Source organism: Branchiostoma belcheri, unplaced genomic scaffold (genome assembly GCF_001625305.1).
Source record: "Branchiostoma belcheri isolate BF01 breed outbred unplaced genomic scaffold, Haploidv18h27 scaffold645, whole genome shotgun sequence".
Classification (NCBI taxonomy): domain Eukaryota; kingdom Metazoa; phylum Chordata; class Leptocardii; order Amphioxiformes; family Branchiostomatidae; genus Branchiostoma; species Branchiostoma belcheri.
Window position 1 is genome coordinate 1 of NW_017804293.1, and position 19,333 is coordinate 19,333.

The window sequence follows — 19,333 nt, forward strand, 5'->3', positions numbered from 1 at the left end:
GGGTGGAAAAAGTAACCCCTGGTGAATGGGGTAGAGACCCCGGTGAATGGGGTAGAGACCCCGATGCAAGGGGTAGATCTCAGGAATGAAAAAAAAAATATGTAAAATAAATGAAAAATGACATCAACAACAACAAAAATGCTCTCTCAATTATTATAAATTTCACTCCATACCATACTTGAGTTGTCAAGGAGTACAATGTAGTTTGATGCTGTAATGAATATTGTGATTCCCCTGTGATTTATGAGGAGGAAGGAAAAAGAGGAGGTAGGTAAACCACAGAGCTCCCTCCCCCGTGATTGGGGAGGAGGGAGGTAAACCACAGAGCTCCCCCCGTGATTGGGGAGGAGGGAGGTAAACCACAGAGCTCCCCCCCGTGATTGGGAGGAGGGAGGTCAGAGCTCCCCCCGTGATTGGGGAGGAGGGAGGTCAGAGCTCCCCCCGTGATTGGGGAGGAGGGAGGTCAGAGCTCCCCCCCGTGATTGGGGAGGAGGCAGGTAAACCCTGTGATTGGGGAGGAGGGAGGTAAACCACGGAACTCCCCCCGTAATTGGGGAGGAGAGAGGTGGATAGGGGAAAAGAGAGAGACCCCTGGCTATAAGACCCCGATGAGTGGGGTAGAGACCCCGGTGCAGGGGGTAGATCTCAGGAATGAAAAACAATATGTAAAATAAATGACGAAATGAAAAATGACATCAACAAAAATGGTGTTTCTTTCAATTCTTCTCAATAAAATTTCACTCCATACCATATTTTCTATCTAATCCAGTTTTGTTTCTTTCAGGAGACCAGTCATTTGAAGAACATCACATTGGATTTGTCACATATCCCATACGTTATTCTTCATTCCTTGATATATGTTTTATTTTTGTAATGCCATCAATGGTATTGTTATATTTTCCTTCCATTTTCCTTGTTATTGTCACATTCTAACTAAAAAGAAAGTTCCATGTAATCCCTTGTTTAGTAGATGTTCATTATTGTAATACTGTCTGTAATAAATCAATTTTTTCCTTTGTTTCAAGGGTCAAGCAGTTACATGGTTGGAAGATCCTGCACAGAGCATACAGCAGGTAAGCTTGTGCTAAGAAGGAGAAGAATCTACAAATATATATATATATATATGACTAATTACAAAGTATGATTTCTGCAAGGAGGTTATAGGCCCTTGGTTTCTGCTCAGCTTTTAAATCTTAATGTCCTGTTTCTATCCTCCAGATGGGACCTCTCCTAGGGAAGGAAGCAGAACTTGGTCCAGGAGAAACAGACCGGGGAGGAACCAGCCATCAGCAGAAGGATACAGCACATAGTATATGTATGGTATATAATTTTGTAAATAATTGTATATACAAGTCATGTAAAGCTTCTCAAATATCAATAATATATGTAGTGGCATAGAAAATGTAAGGTATACAGGTATAATTATGCCAACCATGTGTAGATTATTCAATATGAATGTAGTAGTTTCTTAGTGTATACAAGTCGTGTATAGCATATTCAACATCTGATATTTGTAGTGGCATAGTACATGTATGATATAAAAATCATGTCAATCATATGTTGATTATTTCATGTATGAATGTAGTGTTTTAGAGTATATGCAAGTCATGTACATCTTATTCAATATTTATGTGTCATAGTGTATTTGATTAATGTATAGTTCAATATGTATAGTTTATATATGTATAGTTTTATAGTTAATCAATATATAGTCATGTATAGTTTCCTTTTCTTTGCAATTATACCTTCAAAATGTATCAAATCTCATCATTGTAAGTACCTGTAATAGGATTGTGAGATAAGAGTGGTGATGTGAAATTTTGTAAGTAAAACTGTCGAGACTCAAAGTGCTTGTTCTTGCATCTCTGTTCTCAATTACATAGCTACTATATAATTCATTTGAGGATATTCCAGTTTTGCACTGGGGTAAGTTTGGAATAGTCCACTTTTGCGTGGGAGGGAGATGGACTGAAATATGCTGTATTTGCTCCCAAGCAAATGTCGGCCTTTCTAGTTTTATGACCTTGTTTACTCAAGTAGCGGATCAGCACGCCCCTGTCCGAAAAAGATCAGTGAGGGCCTCACCGGCCCAGTGGGTCGACGAGGGCCTCCGAGATCTAATGAGACAAAGGGACGATGCTAAACAAGAAGCACAGGCAACGGGTCTTACGTCCGACTACCAGGTGTACAAACGACTAAGGAATGTAGTAGTCAGAGAAAATAGAAAGAAGAAGAAATCACATTACAATGAATTGCTTACAGCTCATTGTAAAGACAGAAACACGAAACAACTTTGGAGCGTGATTAATGGAATATTGGGGCGAAACACACGTAGAACACCCACATTTATTGAAGCAAATGGCAAGACATTGACAAAACCCAAAGATATTGCTGAACATTTTAACGAGTACTTTGTAAATAAAGTTTCAGGACTTACACAGGCAGGCAACATAGACATAGCTAAAGTGACAGCGACGATAGAGGAAAACATTATGTCATCCAAGAACATTTTCTTTTCACGAAGTTACAGTTAGCCATGTACACAAGCTGTTAAACTTGCTTACACCTAGTAAATCAATGGGGCTTGACAATATAGACAATACATTACTGAGAATTTCAGCCGATCACATAGCAAAACCTCTGTGCCATGTATTTAACCGATCCATCGTACAAGGGATTTTCCCCACGCAGTGGAAGAAGGCCAAGATTCTACCACTCAGCAAAAACAAAGCCCTTCCATTAAATGGCCCCAACAGCCGTCCAATAAGTCTCCTTCCTGCATTGAGCAAAATGATGGAAAGGATTTGCAACAGTCAAATTCAGTCTTACCTTGTTTCCAACGCCATTCTGTCCGACTGCCAGCATGCATACAAACTGCAGAACTCCACTGCGAGTGCACTAGTACAGATGTCGGATAGGTGGTTAGAGAAAATAGATAAGGGGAAGCTCGTAGGCGCAGTCCTCCTGGACTTTAGTGCCGCCTTCGATGTGGTAAACCACGAAATCTTACTGGCCAAACTAGAAAGCTACGGCTTTGTTGACTCTGCAATTAAATGGGTTAGAAGTTACCTGACTAATAGAACACAGGCAGTTTTTGTTAACGGCAGTGTCTCCTCGCACCGTGAAATCAAGAGCGGGGTACCCCAAGGCAGCTGTTTGGGCCCTCTATTATTTTGCGTATACACGAACGATCTTCCTACAGTTGTAAGACATAGTTACGTAGAAATGTACGCAGATGATACCACCCCTTCAGCGTCAGGCTCTAGCATAGCAGAAGTGCAGAGCACCCTCCACAATGACCTGACTCATATCTGGGATTGGGTACAAGCAAACAGGCTGGTTGTAAATGTGGACAAAACCAAATGCATAGTCATGGGCAGCTGCCACAAACTCAAAAATAATCCACAACTGCAGCTTTCAATGGGTAACAAAAGTATAGAAGAGGTAAACCAGGCAAAACTACTGGGGATGTGGTTGGATAAACAGCTGACCTGGGGTCAACACGCTGAAAAAGTTCAATCTAAAATGACAAGCGCACTAGCTGCATTGACAAGATCAAGGGAATTCATTACAAAAGAAACGTTAAAAACAGTCACACAGGCACTTGTTCTAAGCCATTTGGATTTTTGTTCGTGTTTGTTGTCGGCCTGTCCACAATCTCATTTGAACAAACTTCAAATTATTCAAAACAAAGCTGTCAGATTGGTTTTAAACGCCAAGTACAACTCCAGCTCGGACAATATGCACCGAATATTACAATGGCCCAAAGTTAATGACAGATTGTACACAGGAACACTCTCCATGTTTAATAAACTTCTAACGGCCAAGCGACCAGAATCCATCTACAAACGCTTACAAAGAGTCACTGACACACATCAACATAACACTCGTTTAGCACACAGAGGTGGCTTCAAATTGCCAAAGCCGAAAACCGCCTCAGCCAAAAGAACATTCCTGTATCGGTGCATCAAAACTTACAACTTATTTCCTGAACACATCAGATTGTCTGCACCTACAACTTTTAAGAAACATATCAGGGATTGGCTGAAAACTAAAGTGGACACTTCCCAACCTCTGCAATCATGGTGGTAGCGCGACGACTGTTGTATAGAATTACTTGTTCTTCACTGTATTGAGACCTCTGACCTATCAGCAGTTTTATACCCTATGTTGTATTCTCATTTCCCATGTCGCATTTCATTGCTATGTTGCATTTTATTTGACATGTTGTATTTAAGTTACGTTCGCTTCTTGTATATGTATGTATGTATAGTATAAGGCAGTGTTTGTATTCAAACGACTCCAGGAAGACTAGTGTTGTATTATTGTTGTACGCACTAATGGAGATCGATCAAATAAACAAACAATAAACTATTAGGCTGCAGATTATGCACATTCTTTTATTACCTCCATGACATGTCATGGAGGTTATTACCTTCGCCAAGAAAGTTATGTTTTCAGGGGCGTTCGTGTGTCTGTGTGGCTGGCGGCTTGTCATGGTGCTGCAGCAGAACTTCAGGTTTTGATATCTCATGATCCGGACATGCTAGGGTAACGAAATTTAGATGGTAGGTAGCTCTTGTGCTGGGGATGAAGTGACGAGTTTGAACTGCAGGGGCGTTTTTTAATGTTTTAAGGAGGATAACTCGGGAACCGATTGATGGATCATTATGATTTTTGGTATGTAGGTAGCTTAAGTGATGCTTGACATAATAATGTAATGTGGTATTTGAATGTTCAGTGAAAGTGAACATCATTAAACAGAACGTATTCAAATCAGGACCTCATTTGCATAGTTTATGAGGAAATGCTAGAATTGCATTGTTTGTTAATATAAGACTGTCTTTTGGTTGAGAATATGATAAACTGATATAATTGATGAAAATGAGGATCCTAATTGTTAAAGCAGGGGGATAATCTATGATTTGTCAGTCGTAAAGATAAACATCATTTGGCGAAGGTATGAGATCGGGGAATTCTAGTTAGTATATAGTTTGTTCTATTTCAAGCAGTATTGGATGGGCCAGACCAACTTCTTTAACAACAGTGCTATGAAGTGTGCAAGGTGCATCTCAACTGTCAAAAAGTGCTCTGTATACCCTTGTCCTCCAACTTCCAGGAATTCTCCTGGCAGCGAGTCATGAAAAGATACTGGGGATCTGTGTTCATGTTAAGAGCTCGAACGCTTCAGACAGCCGCCTGCCTCTACTATTCTTAGCTCTCTGTATGCCTTTTGCCACTTGACTGGGATCACACTTCTTTCCCCTTTTTGTCGTCCAATGCCAAACTTATAGTCAACTTATACTACTTGTTCTAAACATTCTTTGATATATTTACTTATTTGTACACGGTAAGAGTTATTACATTGACGTAGCCTTTAACCCCCCCCCCCCGCTCCTATCTATCTTTACCTTTGCCAAGAAGGTTATGTTTTCGTGGCCGTGTGTCTGTGTGTGTGTGTGTGTGTGTCCGTCAACAGCATAACTCGAGAAAGCTTAGATGGATTATCTTGAAACTTGGTAGGTGGGTAGGTCTTGATGACTCCTGGAAATGATTAGATTTTGAGCCCCCTAGCGGCTTGTTATGGTACTGCAGCTGAACTTCCGGTTTTGATATCTTATGATCTACACATGCTGGGGTGACGAAATGTGGATGGTAGGTAGCTCTCAAGCTGGGGAAGAAGTGACATGAGTTTGGGCCCCCTAGCGGCTTGCTCAGGAACTGCAGGGCTATTTGTTTCAAAATATTCAAAAGAGGATAACTCAAGAACCGGTGGACGGATCGTCGTGATTTTTGGTATGTAGGTAGCTCAAGTGACGCTTGACATAATTATGCGACAATCATGCAAATCTGGATCTAATTTGCATAATTAATGGGGAAATTCTATAAATCAGCTGCATTACATTATATGACTATTCAAGCGTGTGACATATGTAATTGAGAACGAAACACAGGCAGATATTAATTATGTAAATTAACACCTATTTTGCATTATTAATGAGAAAATGTTATAATTCCATAATGCTAGCTGCCTGAAATGTCATACTTGGGCTATTTGAAAGTTAAGTGAAGGAGAACATCAATAAACATAACTTATTCAAATAAGGACCTCATTTGCATAATTTATGAGGAAATGATAGAATGGATTTCTTTGATAAGATAAGGCTGTCTTTTGGTGGAAAATATGATCAACTATATAATACAATATTATAATACAATATTATAATACAATATTATAATATAAATATAATACAAATGAGGATTTTATTTGCATAATCAGAAGGAATCATCTTTGTCAGTCATAAAGATTAACATCATTTGCCGAAGGTATGAGATCGTGGAACTCTAGTTTCTACATATTCTTGCAGGGTGGCTCTGTCCATCTAAGTTTCCCTTCAAATTACTATAGCATGGACACAGGGACACCAATGTCTAGGTACATCCTTCTTAAGGACAGGAAAGCTTTATTTACACTTGCTTTGTTGTACTTAGTATCAGAATCCCAGTCTTCTCTTCCTTGAACCAGGCGAAGACTTGTTTGTCTCATTTGACTTGAGGACCTCTGTAAAGCTGTGGGCTTTCCTGAAGTCATCAGTATGACAATCCTTTCGATTTGACCATGGTAACCACTTTCCACACCCTTTTGCTTTGGCAAGTTAGCAACAGTTATGTCAGCTCCAACGGAGGTTGTGGTCAAGACTCGCTTAATTTTAGATGAAGTTGTCAGGCCTGTCCTTTATTGTTATATTCATCAAATGTTTGACTGACTTTCTATTGCAAGGCCCTTTACCACACTTTTGATTGAAATTCCACTTTTTGTCAGCTGGTTTGCAGCAGCATTACCACAGTTGTGGATTTATTCCGCCAAAGAGCAAATCGTGTCGGTTGATCATTTGTTTCTCGCTCCTTAGTTCCTAATATATCGTCTAGAGGGATAGGCATAATTTCTTTTTCGTGAAACGAAAATATTCTTGTTATTTAGTTTGGCTGTTTTGTAAATATTAATGATATTTTGTGTGCCTTTCGTAAGTGCATTGTATTATTAGGCTGCAATGTTGTTTTAGTTTTACAACATGTATGTCAATTTGCAAATAAAATAAACCATTTATATATAGTTGTAACAGCCAGAATTGTCCTGCCGCAGAAATACTGTTGAGTTATGTAAAATGAAACTACAACTATTATGAAATAGAAATGATAAGTGCACATTTTCCATTTAAAAGAAATATTCACCATTATATCAACCCTTTGTTAATCCAGAATGAATCTGCATTCATTTGTAAAAGATAACTTTCCTTGCCATAAGATAATAATTTTAAAAGATGGTTATATCCGAGTTACTTATGGTCCGCCATCTTGGATTTTGACCGTCATTGGTCATGTCATCAAAGTAACATGAATCATAAATTTGTAATCATGAAAAATTATATGAATTACATGCATGTCATGAATATTTATAAGAAAAAACTAGACTGAATTTTGTAAAATATATGCCTGTAAGCAACCGGTTGACATGGCATTAAATATGAATTACTAATATCAAATTATTGCCAAATTTATCCGAGGAAAAGTCACCACGTTCTAGCTTAAAATGTTCATATACCATACAACATGAAAGTGGCCCCGGGCCTCAAAACTCCACCTCCTCTCTATAATGACGGTAACACCTACAAATGTATAATGACGGTAACCCGTTGTCAGTCCTAAATCAACGTTTGTATGTGCAAGGTAGATTTCCTTGACAAACGAAAGAAACTTTAGATTTTGTTTTCTTCACTCTTAAGTTAAGCTGTGGATGTGTTTTTCACCTATAATGCAATAGAATCAGTGGTCATTGTGTTCGGACCCATGAAGAACCCAAACTTACTTTCTGGTGTGATTTAAACCATAGCTGGTCTAAAATATGTGAAAAAATTAACTAATTCTATCTGCCTTTAAGTCGCCATGGTTCACTTAAACGTCCTAAACATGGCTTTTTCTCAATTTTGAAATGTTACAAAAACTTTAATTATTGATTAAACTTGATTATTTATCACATTTACTTAGTTGAGATAGGAATTTCGAGTCGAAACCAGTGATAACTGGAATAACTGGTGATAAGTCCTTATGGTGCGATTAATTAATTTTTTTACTACAACAAGAATTCTTCTTCTAGTGAATTAATGAGATAAGAGGTCGCTATCTCATTAATTCACTAGATAGAGAATGAGAATTCTTCTTCTAGTGAATTAATGAGATAAGAGGTCGCTATGTCATTAATTCACTAGATAGAGAATCAGTATTCTTCTTCTAGTGAATTAATGAGATAAGGGGTCGCTATCTCATTAATTCACTAGATAGAGTTCAGGAATTCTTCTTCTAGTGAATTAATGAGATAAGGGGTCGCTATCTCATTAATTCACTAGATAGAGAACCAGAATTCGTCTTCTAGTGAATTAATGAGATACCTTCCCGGGTGCGTCAAGCTGTACTCTAGCAGACCAAATCCACTGGCATGTTATCTCTCAAGCGCTATATATTGCTGTCCTAATGCCCGTGCCCATACCACTTATCGGGTCGGCTTTGGGGGTGTTCTGGCCTGGCTCAAGCTTCTATGGTGTCTGGCAGCCGATCGTAACAGGAACACACCTCGCTCCACTAAGCCGACCTGTTGACTATACGGGTATATCGCACAATGCATGTCTTACAACGAAATGCTGACCACAATACCCAAAACTGTCACTGCAGGGTGTCACATATGAGTAAAGCTTGCCTAAAACGGCCACATCGAGCAGACCTTATCTCATTTTTTCCGCTGAGAATTAATGTGATAAGACAGTTCTGAAAAGGCGACTTCAAGTTAACCCTCAACAGTACACCTTCCCGGACTGATTAATCTGTACACCTGGGGTCCGCGCGGACCCCAAGACAGTTTTTTGCTAATTTTTAGAAATTATCAACATGCTACCAGCTCAATTGTTTTGCAAACTGATGTGGGAACCTCTGTGTCCACATTACATACAAAAATCATACATTTTGAACTTTTTCTATTTTTTTGTGAAGAAAAGAAGACAAGAAGAAATACCCGATTTTTAAACCAATTTCAGACTGAAGGGGCTTTTGAGGCCCAACTTTGATCTCAGATAGCGGCTAAACAGCTTGCGCTAGAAGTATCAAATTTGGAGACCTTTCCTAAAATGTCTCTGGAAAAAAGTTCATATTAGTTTAATACTAGCAAGTTGATGTTTTTTTGTGTTGGCATGGCAACGGGTTCCCAGCAGGCAGTTTTTTTTAATTTTGATTTAAACATAAAATTTTTCTGAGTTTTATATTAAATTACACTTCTTTTCCAACATGAATAACATCTTACATAATTAAATATAAGTTAAATCATTTAATATGCATAGAATATGCTAATTTGATGACGTCATTGGTCAAAATCCAATATGGCGGACTATATTATTAGCTCTGACGTCATATGACGTCATAATTACACCAAAGTTATTACAATTTAATTCTATTACAACACCATTCTCTGAAAACTTGGTAGACATACGATGAGTGCATAAAAACATATAAAAACGGAAATAATGTAATGTATAAGAACGCGAGTGTATCCATTATGATCGAAAGCCGGCTGGGGTCTGCGCGGACCCCAAAAGAAAATCAGATATAATTTTTTCTATAAATGGTAGAAACGAATTTTTCTGCACTGTATTGAGAGACAACTTTGTGGGTGACAATTGCCTAAAATTTCAGAAAAAAGTCTTTAGCAACAAAAAAGATATTACAGAATATATAGTGCTGGGGTCCGCGCGGACCCCAGGTGTACTGTTTAGGGTTAATTAAGGTCTCATTCATGAGTTTTTTCCATACATTAGAAACCATGCATTAATGAGTGACTTACGAGACCGCGTTCCCTATGATCCTACATTAAATCAATTGATATCTTTCATGCTATGTTGAGCACATTTACTCTAGGTCTCATTAAAAAATTGCCAACGACTTCTATACACACAATCCCCTTTTATGGGAATTACAAACTGCAACTAGCGGCTGCCCGCAAGAGGCCCTCCCGCGCTGCAAACCTACGACCGCACAACTCACAACACTGGACTGTGTACGTCCGACCTAGCGCGCGGCTGCCGACAATTATGTCCTAATTTTATCAGTTACAAACAAGCTTTCACCGCTTTGACGTTTTACATCAGTTGGGATGGCTAAAGGGGAAATTCTCACCAATAAAAACACTCGTTCATACAGCCGTTTAGTTTTTGACTTGGTACTCTTTTAGGAGTAATACATGAATGAGACCTTAATTATTAATCACATATATCACAAGCTTGAATAGTCATATCATGGAGTGCAGCTGATGTATAGAATTTCCTCATTAATTATGCAAATTACATTAAGATTTGCATAATTGTAATATTATTATTATGTCAAGCATCACTTCAGCTACCTACATGCCAAAAATCACGGAGATCCATCAATCGGTTCTTTAGTTATCCGCCTTAAAACATTTTTCAACTAACGGCCCTGCGGTTCCAGAGCAAGCAGCTAGGGGGCTCAAACTCATGTTACTTCATTCCCAGCACAAGAGCTTATCTACCATCTAAATTTCATGACCCTAGCATGTCCAGATCACGAGATGTCAAAACCGGAAGTTCAGCTGCAGTACCATAACAAGCCGCTGGGGGGGGGGCAAAATCTAAATAGTTCCACGTCTCATTAAGATCTACCCACTTACCAAATATCAAGAAAATCCATCGTAGCCTTCTTGAGTTATCGTGTTGACACACACACACAGACACACAAACGCCTACGAAAGCATAACCTTCTTGGCGAAGGTAACTAATTGCACAGCAACTGTAACAGGTACAAAAACAATGTCGAGTTCTTGAGCAATACTGAATGTCAAGACTGATGTCGACACAATTTTCTCTAAAAAATGCTAAGAAGTAGTTCTGTACAAACTAGAAGACTTTCCCACATCTCGTACCAACCCAAACCAGTGTAATGTCTATGGCGGTATATCTGTGTTAAAAAGCTAGATAATAATTAGCTAAATAATTAACTTCCCTTGTTTCAATAGAGCTAGTTTGATGATTCTATCCCTTCTGTTCCAGGTCAATGGTTGGAGCGTGATTCGTCATGGGTCGTAGACTCTTCCGGTGTGTGGGTTGACGACAAAGGTAGGGCATACGATGCCGCCAAAGCCTTGGATGGTGAAAAAGGGACCTACTGGAACGCACAAGCTAAAGGACAAAGACAGTACAACTATAACAACTGGTACTTCGTGCTGGACCTCATAAAGTCCCACACTCTGACCCGCATCGCAGTCAACAACTACGGAGACACCACCCATGACATGGCAGCCTTCACCTTACAAAAGTCTCAGGCCGGAAGTCCATACAGCTGGGTGGACGTCGTGTCTGTCGATAACGTGACCGGAGGGACACGACAGCGCCAGGAGTTCGGCGGGTTCCAGGGAACAGCGCGGTACTGGAGGTTTGTAGTCACGCGGACCCACTCGGGCTATCAGCCATGGCTCCCAGAGCTGGACTTCTACGGAATCTCACGAGGTAAAGTAGAGCATCATTCTTGTTACTCCGGGAAGGCGGTATCCCTCCTGCAGGAGTATTGTGGTCAGTTTTTTTTTCGCGTTCGTAGCTAATACACACGGTTCACTTTGTTTAATCGGCATGCAATTGCAGGCATGCCCATGATGATGTACGTATATTTACCGTAGCTGTTTTTCTGGTCAATGTAATATTTCAGAACCACCCCTACATTTAATACATGGATATCAGCATTATCAATGACACCGATAACGCCACTTCGCTGACTGTATCACAGTAATTCTCAGCGGGAAAAATGGAAATCCAGCGTTGAAGCTACTTTCTGCACTGTAAACGAGCGCTGACACTCGGAGAGCGTGGTTTCCGTACTTCGGCTACCAACTTGTACCCAAGAAAGTTAGCCTTACATGGCTTCATTTACGTATCTGGTATGACCGAATCATCAGAGGCAGTCTGCTTAGGGATTTAGTTTCCCCCACCACGAAGTCTATCCGCTGTCGTGAGAAAACTAAAACAGGCCCGTCCCCAGTCTGTTCGTGGAGGGCTAATTAATCTCTCGTGAAATACAGACCGGGCAACACATGTGAGACGGGCGGGACAGGGCTCTTGTTCCCCCGACCACGATCAGACTGGATACCAGGCTAAGCATTTTAACGAGTCGTATATTTTGTCGAAATGCTAAAAAAATGCTAATTTTCCAATTATTTCACTTACGTCTCCCTCCTGATCCTCCAACTCGACATTGCTGAAATATCCCTCGTCAGGATCCATTGATGGTGTAAAGGAATAAAGGTATCACGAGTAGAAAGGTATCACAAGTAGAGTATAGTAGAGTATGTAGTTCTGTCGGCAGCGATCAGAATGGTGAATGACGATTTCAGCGGAAAACGGGGTCCGCATAGCCACTAATCGTTTTATTGTATTTGTTCAGGAGTGGAAAGATGTGACTAGCTAAAACTTGTGGGGTGGGGGTGGCTGTGTCTAGCTGGGAGCCATCCTCCGTAGTTTCCGTCCGCTTTTCTATCACACCGAACGACTTGTTACACTCAACCTTTGGACATTTAATTGCACATTAAATAAAATTAAAAGCTACGATAGTTCTTTGGCTTGGGAAAAACGAGTTTTATTACCCCCACATCAGCGAATCTCCCGGATCCTCCCGGACTCCTGCAATCTAATAGTATTAATATTACCCACTGCAGGGCAACCATTTCTTGTAGCTTTCTTTAAGCAAAACTTTCTTTGTTACTTCCAATGTTAGCAAAATCATGACAACAGTTAGCCTGGTGAGATGGGGTTTTGTGCGCGTGAAAAATTTGCGCATGAAAAATTTGCGCGTGAAAAATATGCGCGTGAAGATATGCAAATTAGCCAATTCCCAAGGGATTTAATAACTTTTTGCTGTTTTAGACTAAAAAGTATAGATAAAAAGTCAGGAAATAGAATTGAGTATCATATTGTTGCATTCTAGAGTACATAGCCTTGTTTTGTCAACTTTTCAGTGATTTTAGGTGATTTTCAAAGATTAAGTTTTCACGCGCAAAAAAGTTTGAAATTTGCGCGTGAAAGAATCTGCTTCAGAAAATGTCAAATCAAGCTTTTAGAACAGAGGAAAGCCTCAAGTTGTTATATTTTACAATAAAAAACTTTGTATTAGTAACTTTTCCCCATGTTCCTGGCAAATTTAAGCTACTTTCAAATGTTTAGGCTTCAATCAATCAATCTTTATTCATTAAGGAACTCGCGGGCAACACACCCGAATTACGTCCTTGTTACACCAGTCACATTAAACACATTTACATTTTAAAACGAATCATAACATAGGTAAAATCTCAATATTAAAAACATCACAAATAACATGTCACAGTTAAACATATGCTGTGCCTGGCGCGATTACCAGATGTCCAATTACTCAGTGCTAATTGTCTTGTTGTAAAGACGGATTGCGCAATGGAGGAAAGAATTTCTTAGTCTCTCAGTCCGGGCCCTTGGTACACTGATAGTGCTAGAGTTTCTAAGTGTCCGTCCCGTGGCACCAGCCCTTGAGGGCGGTACTAGGTCATGTAGAGGGTGGTTCTCCTGAAGCATGCGTTGGAGCAGGTGTACTGCCGCATCTTCCCTCCTCGACTTCAGTGTGGGCAGGTCAGGCACGCTACGCCTTCCTCCCAAGGAAATGATACGCAAGGCCCGGCGCTGGACCCTTTCGATGGCCAGTTCTTGCTCCTTACTACACCCGACCAGTAACACATGTCCGTATTCGAGCACTGGCCGGACTAGCGCCAGATAAATCTGGATTAGGTCGGTAACGCTGGTGCCTTGTTTCGTTAGTAGGCGCAAGTAGTGTAGTCTGCGCGAAGCGTTACTGATCATGGAGTTAACCTGTTCATTGAAGGTTAGGTCCTTGTCTATGAGGAAACCCAGTCCCTTAGCACAGTCGACAGATGGCACTGGTTGACCTCCAAGAGTGATCGTGGGTGGGATTGGGACAGATCGACTGAAGCAGATCTGGAGAAGGAGGCTCTTCCCACCGTTCAGTGTCATCTTGTTGTCCTCTGCCCAGGAGTTGAGGTGAGAAGACTCGTCCTCTACAGTTTTGTCCTGATCAGCTAAGGCTACGGATAGAGTCCTTGACAGTGTGACGTCATCGGCATACCCAACGTTCATTGTGTCAATGTGTACCGTGGTGCGCGTGCTCATGAAGAGAATGAACAGGTAGGGGGAAAGAACGCCTCCCTGTGGCACCCCCGACGTTAGGGTGCGCCATGAACTAGTCTCGCCGTCGATGACGACCCTCTGCCGGCGGTTCTGGAGATAGCTGACGATCCACCTCTGCATGCGAGGGCTAGTGTGGATGTCAATAACGCGCTGTAGAAGCCGAGCATGATCCACACGATCAAACGCCTTACTCATGTCAGCGAAGATCGCTCTGACCAAGGTTGGCTTGTTTGAATCTACCGCAGTTAACCACGTTTGCACCATCCGAACCAGGGCCAGGGTTGTAGAGGAACCCTTTACGTACGCATATTGGTCCTTGATGACAGCCTGGATGGAAGGTAGTAGCCTTTTCAAGATGCTCCTCTCCAGAAGCTTTGCTAAGACTGAGAGCAGGGACACAGGCCTCATGTCCTGGGCTTTAGATGCGCCGGCAAATTTGGGCACCGGGACCACGTTTGCTGATTTCCAGTCTATAGGTACTGTTCCTTCTTCGTACGAGGCGTTGAATAGGTGGGTCACAATCGGGGCAAGGTCGTCTGCAAACTCTGAAAAGAATCCAGTTTGGTACATCATCTGGCCCGCTTGCCTTCTGGGGTTTGACAGACTTCAGAAGGCACTTGGTCTCCCCAATTGAGCACAGTTCAGGACCAGGGTCACCGAGTGGTAGGCTTCATGGAAGATATGCAAATTAACCTATTCCCAAGGGACCTAAAATTTCAAACAGAAATTTCTGGTTGTAGATGGAAAATCATATTACAGGGTAACATTTATCGGCATTAGAATTTGGTAATTCATATTTTCTGACATGTTCAAAGGACTTTAATTTTTCACGCGCAAATTTTTCACGCGCAAATTTTTCACCCGCAAGTTCTTCACGCGCAGAAAACCCGTTCCCAGCCTGGTTACCAAACCTATTATAGCTCCCTACTCCACTCCGTCCAAGATAAATAAACAACCCTTCCTTGGTCAGTGATACCTGCTGAGCAGCCAGGAGATAAGAATCAGCACATACTGAGAAGGCTGAGAAGGACCGTTAGGCTAATGGACAAGACAGAAGGGACCGAATTTCCAGACGGTTCAGCTGTAACCATCTCCAGACTACTAACTGCTTTGTCGAACTGCATCCCACACATTGCTGTGTTTGTATTTCAGACAGCTTATCATGCCTGATGAAATTCTGCTGAAAAACTCTGTATTGGTAACGTCACGCTGTGATGTAGATCATGGTGGCCAGTAGCCACCATTATAAAATGCCAATCATACAGTACAGTAGCATTTGCCTTCTGATTGGTTAAAAAATGATAGAAAAAAAAGTCCAGTCAATAGTGCAGATAAAGGCACTCCTGACAAGACGGTCCTGTCAATACTACAATAGTCAATAGTCAATTGCAATGACCAAGAACAAACACCCCCACTTGAAAATACTGTACATCGTGTAATAAAAATATGAGAAGGGGACAGAGGAGGTGATGATAACCGCGAGCTTGCTTGAAACGGCCACATCGAGCAGACCTTATCTCATTTTTTCCGCTGAGAATTAATGTGATAAAACAGTTCCGATAGCCTTTAGGATAGCCTTGTCAACGGGCCGGCTTTAGGCGGGGGGGGGGCGGTTCTGTTATGACCAGCTGCCCCCAAAGCTGACGACCCCTTATCTCATTAATTCACTAGAAGAAGAATTCTGATTCTCTATCTAGTGAATTAATGAGATAGCGACCTCTTATCTCATTAATTCACTAGAAGAAGAATTCTGATTCTCTATCTAGTGAATTAATGAGATAGCGACCCCTTATCTCATTAATTCACTAGAAGAATGCGATTCCTGTCTTCTTTTCTTGTAGCGAAATAATGTGATATGCTTCATACAACCGTTATCACGTCTGAAAGTTGTTATCACGGGTTTATGCTGAAATTGTTTTTTGAATTAAAAAAATGAGATAAATAGCTGAAGCTTTAAACGTCTGCTACAGATCTCTACAAAAATATATCGAACAAAACTCCATATCATTTTCTTTGTTAATGTATGGCTAATAAAATATGTTAGAGGCAATAAAATATGTGTTACTTTCTGTGCGATACAAAAGGTCAAAGATGGTCTATTTTGGGCTAGACTAATACCTTCACAAGGTAAAAATCCGCCATTTGGAAAAAAAGACCGTTGCCTAGGCAACCAAGAATCACTGAACCGAAACTTACCCATTTTTCCTAAGTTTGGACCAAGTCCCTACCACCACACCACATAACATTTAAAAGAATTTTTTATTTATTTATTTTTTTTTTTACTTTTGGCCATCTTATGCTTAGTTTTTACAGACAACTGCTTTTAACCCTACCTAGACGGGGGGGGGGGCTAAAAGTGCCCGCGCCAACTTTGATGTCACCTGGCGTCTGAACGGCTAGCCTTAGAACGGCCGAACTTGGTGAGTTTTCCTAGAATATTGTTGGTAACAATTCTCTATCATTGGAATAAGATAATAATTTTTTGTGTTGCCATGGCAACGGATTTCTGTCAGGCATTTTTTGCTAAATTTAGTACTTTTTGTTTCAACAATAGAATTTTATGGGTTTCATGTCAATTTACTTATGGTTTCTAATATTAATAACATCCCATATAATTTTATGTAAATCATCATCATCATCATCATTCATCCTCCGTAGAGGTGGAGCATACAAAGTTAGTTCGCAACAACTGTCTGTCATACATCACTGAGAAAAGTTCATGTCCCTCCAAGCCAGTTTCAGTTTCAATAAGTTTCTTAACTTATGTTTGGGCGTCCAACTCTTCTCTTACAGGTATCAGGGTTCCAGAGTAGTAGCCTACTGGCTGGTTCTTCACTACGTATTACATGACCGGCCAAGCTTAGTCGTCGACATTTGACTACTGAAGTTACATTTGGTAGCGAACCGTATAACTGTTCATTAGTAGTGTGTTTCCACCATGGTGTATTGAAAACCACTCGCAACATCTTCGTGTATGTTCCGTTTAGTTTTCTAGAATGTGACATATTCATGACCCATGATTCTGACCCATACAAAAGAATTGTTTCAATACATGCCTTAAACACTTTGATCTTAGTTTGTTTTCTAATGGGCGCTTCCAAATCTTATGTAATGAGTGAAGAGCACTCCATGCCTGTGCGATCCGCACATCCATGTCATGAACACTATCAGAGTACACCCCTAAGTATTTGAAATCCGCAACACATTCGATTTCAGTGCCATCAGTGGCAAAAAGTAAACTGTCAGTAGTAGGGTTTAGATGCATGAACTTTGTCTTGGAAGCATTCAAGTATAAACCTATTTTTTGACATGAAGTTTCAACTTTTGTGAGAAGATTTTGTGCAAATTTTATTGAGTTTTCCAATAAAGCAATATCATCAGCAAAATCAAGGTCTGGGAGGGTTTCAGCTGGGTATCGTCGGCTCCGACGACGACGGAGAGTAAGCCCGTCTGATTTTGAAATCGAAGACCGGAGCGCATAGTCGAGGCAAATAACAAAAAGGAAAGGGGCCAAAAGATCGCCCTGCAGGACTCCAGTGTTAATGCTAAATGCATCGGTTTCTCCCTCAGGAGTAATAACCACAGCACTGATGTCCTCGTACATGACTCGAATAGCGCTGACGACATCCAGCGGAATCCCATACGCTTCCAAGATATGAAACATTTTGTGGCGCGCTAATCGAATCGAATGCCTTGCGGAAATCGATAAACACAAGTACTGCCTCTTGGTCAAAGTTTCTCAACTCTTCTACAATGCGTCTGAGCGCGAGAATGTGAGAAGTAGTTGATCTACCTTGACGGAAGCCATTTTGGTTTGTGCGTAACACTTTGTCGATAACTGGACGAATCCTATTGAGCAAACAACGGTTATAAATTTTGGATGCAATTTGTGACAGTGAAATACCTCTATAATTATCTGGGCGGCGCAAGTCCCCTTTCTTAGGGATGGGGATGATTCCAGACAATCCCCATTCCTTGGGGCGCTCTCCCCTGTAGGTTAAGTTGCAAAAGTGCAAGAGAATTTTTGTCATGCTCGGCAGTTTCCAAAATTCTGATGGGAGGCCATCCATGCCAGGTGCTTTCCCAGTTTTTAGTTGCATGGTTGCCAAGGTAACTTCTTCCTGAGAAAACTCCCCGCTCTTAATCTCGGTGAAAACATCAAATACTTTATAGATTGGTTCAGTGCTTATAGGATTCGTATTCACATTAAGAAGGTTTTTGAAATGATCCCCCCATAATTTCAGTCGGTCTCCCCCTCAATATACACAACACTTTTTGATTTCTTTCCTGCAAGAGTCTTCACAAGGTCCCATGCATTTTTGACATCTGTTGACAAAGCTGGATTTTCAAAGATACTGAGTGTCTCGTTAATACGACTGTCTTCGCAGCGATCATAGGTTTTCCGCAGGTTGACCTGTGCTGCTTGTACATTCCGAGTAGATGCTCTGAGTGTTGCTTTCCTTGCTGTTACTACTGGATCATAATTTATGTAAATTTTGTCATTAAATATGCATAATTTATGCTAATTTGATGACGTCATTGGCCAAAATCCAAGATGGCGGACCATATCATTAGAACAGGTATATACAGGTTATTTTCATTAAAATTCATCAATACTTCCATTTCTTTTTCCAAAAAAGGTTTAAATGAAGGTCTTTAGTATGTTTACAATGTATTTTAGGCTTTATCATGAAAAAAAACTATTTTTGAAAATTCAAGATTGATGATCCAAGATGGCGGATATCTTAAATATGCATGACGTCATTTTATGACGTCACCGGTGTTGCTATGGGCAACATAAGACTTAGTGCACCCTAATATTCTGTCATAAACACTTTTGGTACAGTTATGTTGAATACCATTTAGTTTTCAGGGAAAAACCTATCTAGACGGTTTTCGCCAATAAAATCACATTAATGACGTCATAATGACGTCATATTACGTCATCACGACATAAAAATTGTAGAAATGATAAATTTTTACTAGTACACCATCCTCTGAAAATTTGGTGGTCATACGACATACCGTTCGCGAGTTCTGAGGGGGGGGGTCAAAAG

The 19,333-nt window shown here is 40.6% G+C and overlaps 1 protein-coding gene and 1 long non-coding RNA gene across 2 annotated transcripts; both read left to right on the plus strand.

The window, feature by feature from the left end:
* The first annotated feature begins 6 nt into the window (after positions 1 to 6).
* LOC109483476 lies at positions 7 to 1,847 on the plus strand. The gene is made up of 2 exons (XR_002141014.1): positions 7 to 1,073; positions 1,219 to 1,847. It is a non-coding gene; the product is annotated as an uncharacterized LOC109483476 (long non-coding RNA).
* Positions 1,848 to 7,611: 5,764 nt separating this feature from the next.
* LOC109483475 lies at positions 7,612 to 12,512 on the plus strand. The gene is made up of 3 exons (XM_019786507.1): positions 7,612 to 7,660; positions 11,109 to 11,564; positions 12,493 to 12,512. Exons 1-3 carry the CDS (start codon positions 7,612 to 7,614, stop codon positions 12,510 to 12,512), a joined length of 525 nt encoding a protein of 174 aa, XP_019642066.1.
* Positions 12,513 to 19,333: the final 6,821 nt, after the last annotated feature.